The 880-nt window shown below is 31.5% G+C and overlaps 1 protein-coding gene across 1 annotated transcript in view; it reads left to right on the top strand.

Moving 5' to 3' along the window:
- Positions 1–165: 165 nt before the first annotated feature.
- LOC119594098 (probable ATP-dependent RNA helicase DDX47) overlaps positions 166–880 on the top strand; it is a gene marked incomplete at its 5' end in the record, with an annotated part of 5,505 nt that continues 4,790 nt past the window's right edge. Inside the window, 1 exon segment of the mRNA XM_037943153.1 lies at positions 166–238. Coding sequence (XP_037799081.1) covers positions 166–238 — 73 coding nt within the window.

The raw sequence follows: 880 nt of genomic DNA, 5'->3' as shown, positions 1-880 counted from the left end.
AAAATTTTTTTTAAAATTTTTGAAAGCACAAGTAAACTTGAAAAAATTTTTTTTGGAATGGATATTGCTACAAACACTTGTAATGGCCATGTGTTCACCCTTTTATCACTTATGTTAGATTTAAAAATTCGTTTTTTTTTTGGGGAAATTTATAGAGAGTTGTGGGTTGCATGTGAGCATTTAGGATGGAAAAATCCAACATCAATTCAGAAAGAAGCCATTCCTGTAGCATTGCAAGGTAAGTATAATGAAATTTATTTCACTAATTATTATCAGTCCTTTTGGTTGAGACTGCAGCCTTATCCTTATTCATCATTTTTTGTATACTTGTTTAGCAGATTTTGGAGTATATTGCACCATTTTCCCTATTTTTCCTTTATATTTTGGGTTTCATTTTCTATTACACTTTTGTGACCCAAAAAGTTTTTAAAGCCCAGGGTCAAAAAAAACAAGACTTTGGGGCCTTTATAGTATAGTAAATTTATAATGATAACAGATTAGGTTGTCATGCTATTGCACAAAACTATATGAAAAAGATTGTGAATAACTATGGAATAATTATATTCTGATACTGAATATCTTAACTGTGCAAGCAAGTATTCCAGGTAGCCTGCTAAGAATATTGTAGATATCAAGCTGTTTATTTTTAAAAAAATAGCTTTCAGTCTGCCAGCATTTGAAATGAGAGAGGGATTTTTTAAAAAAAAATACTACTTGGTGAATGATGGTGGGATATTCCTGAGAATCCCCCTGTAGATAATAAGGAAAAAAAAAACTTACTTATGGTATTTCAATACAACATTTATAGGTGCAGAAAAATTTTTCGTGATTTGGGGCAGTGAAGGGAGGGGAAAGGAGTAGGACCACACTGATCTTTCCC

The sequence above is a fragment of the Penaeus monodon genome, chromosome 33 (assembly GCF_015228065.2).
Source record: "Penaeus monodon isolate SGIC_2016 chromosome 33, NSTDA_Pmon_1, whole genome shotgun sequence".
NCBI lineage: Eukaryota > Metazoa > Arthropoda > Malacostraca > Decapoda > Penaeidae > Penaeus > Penaeus monodon.
Note: the sequence above shows the minus strand (reverse complement) of the source record. Positions and strands in the feature narration are given on the sequence as shown.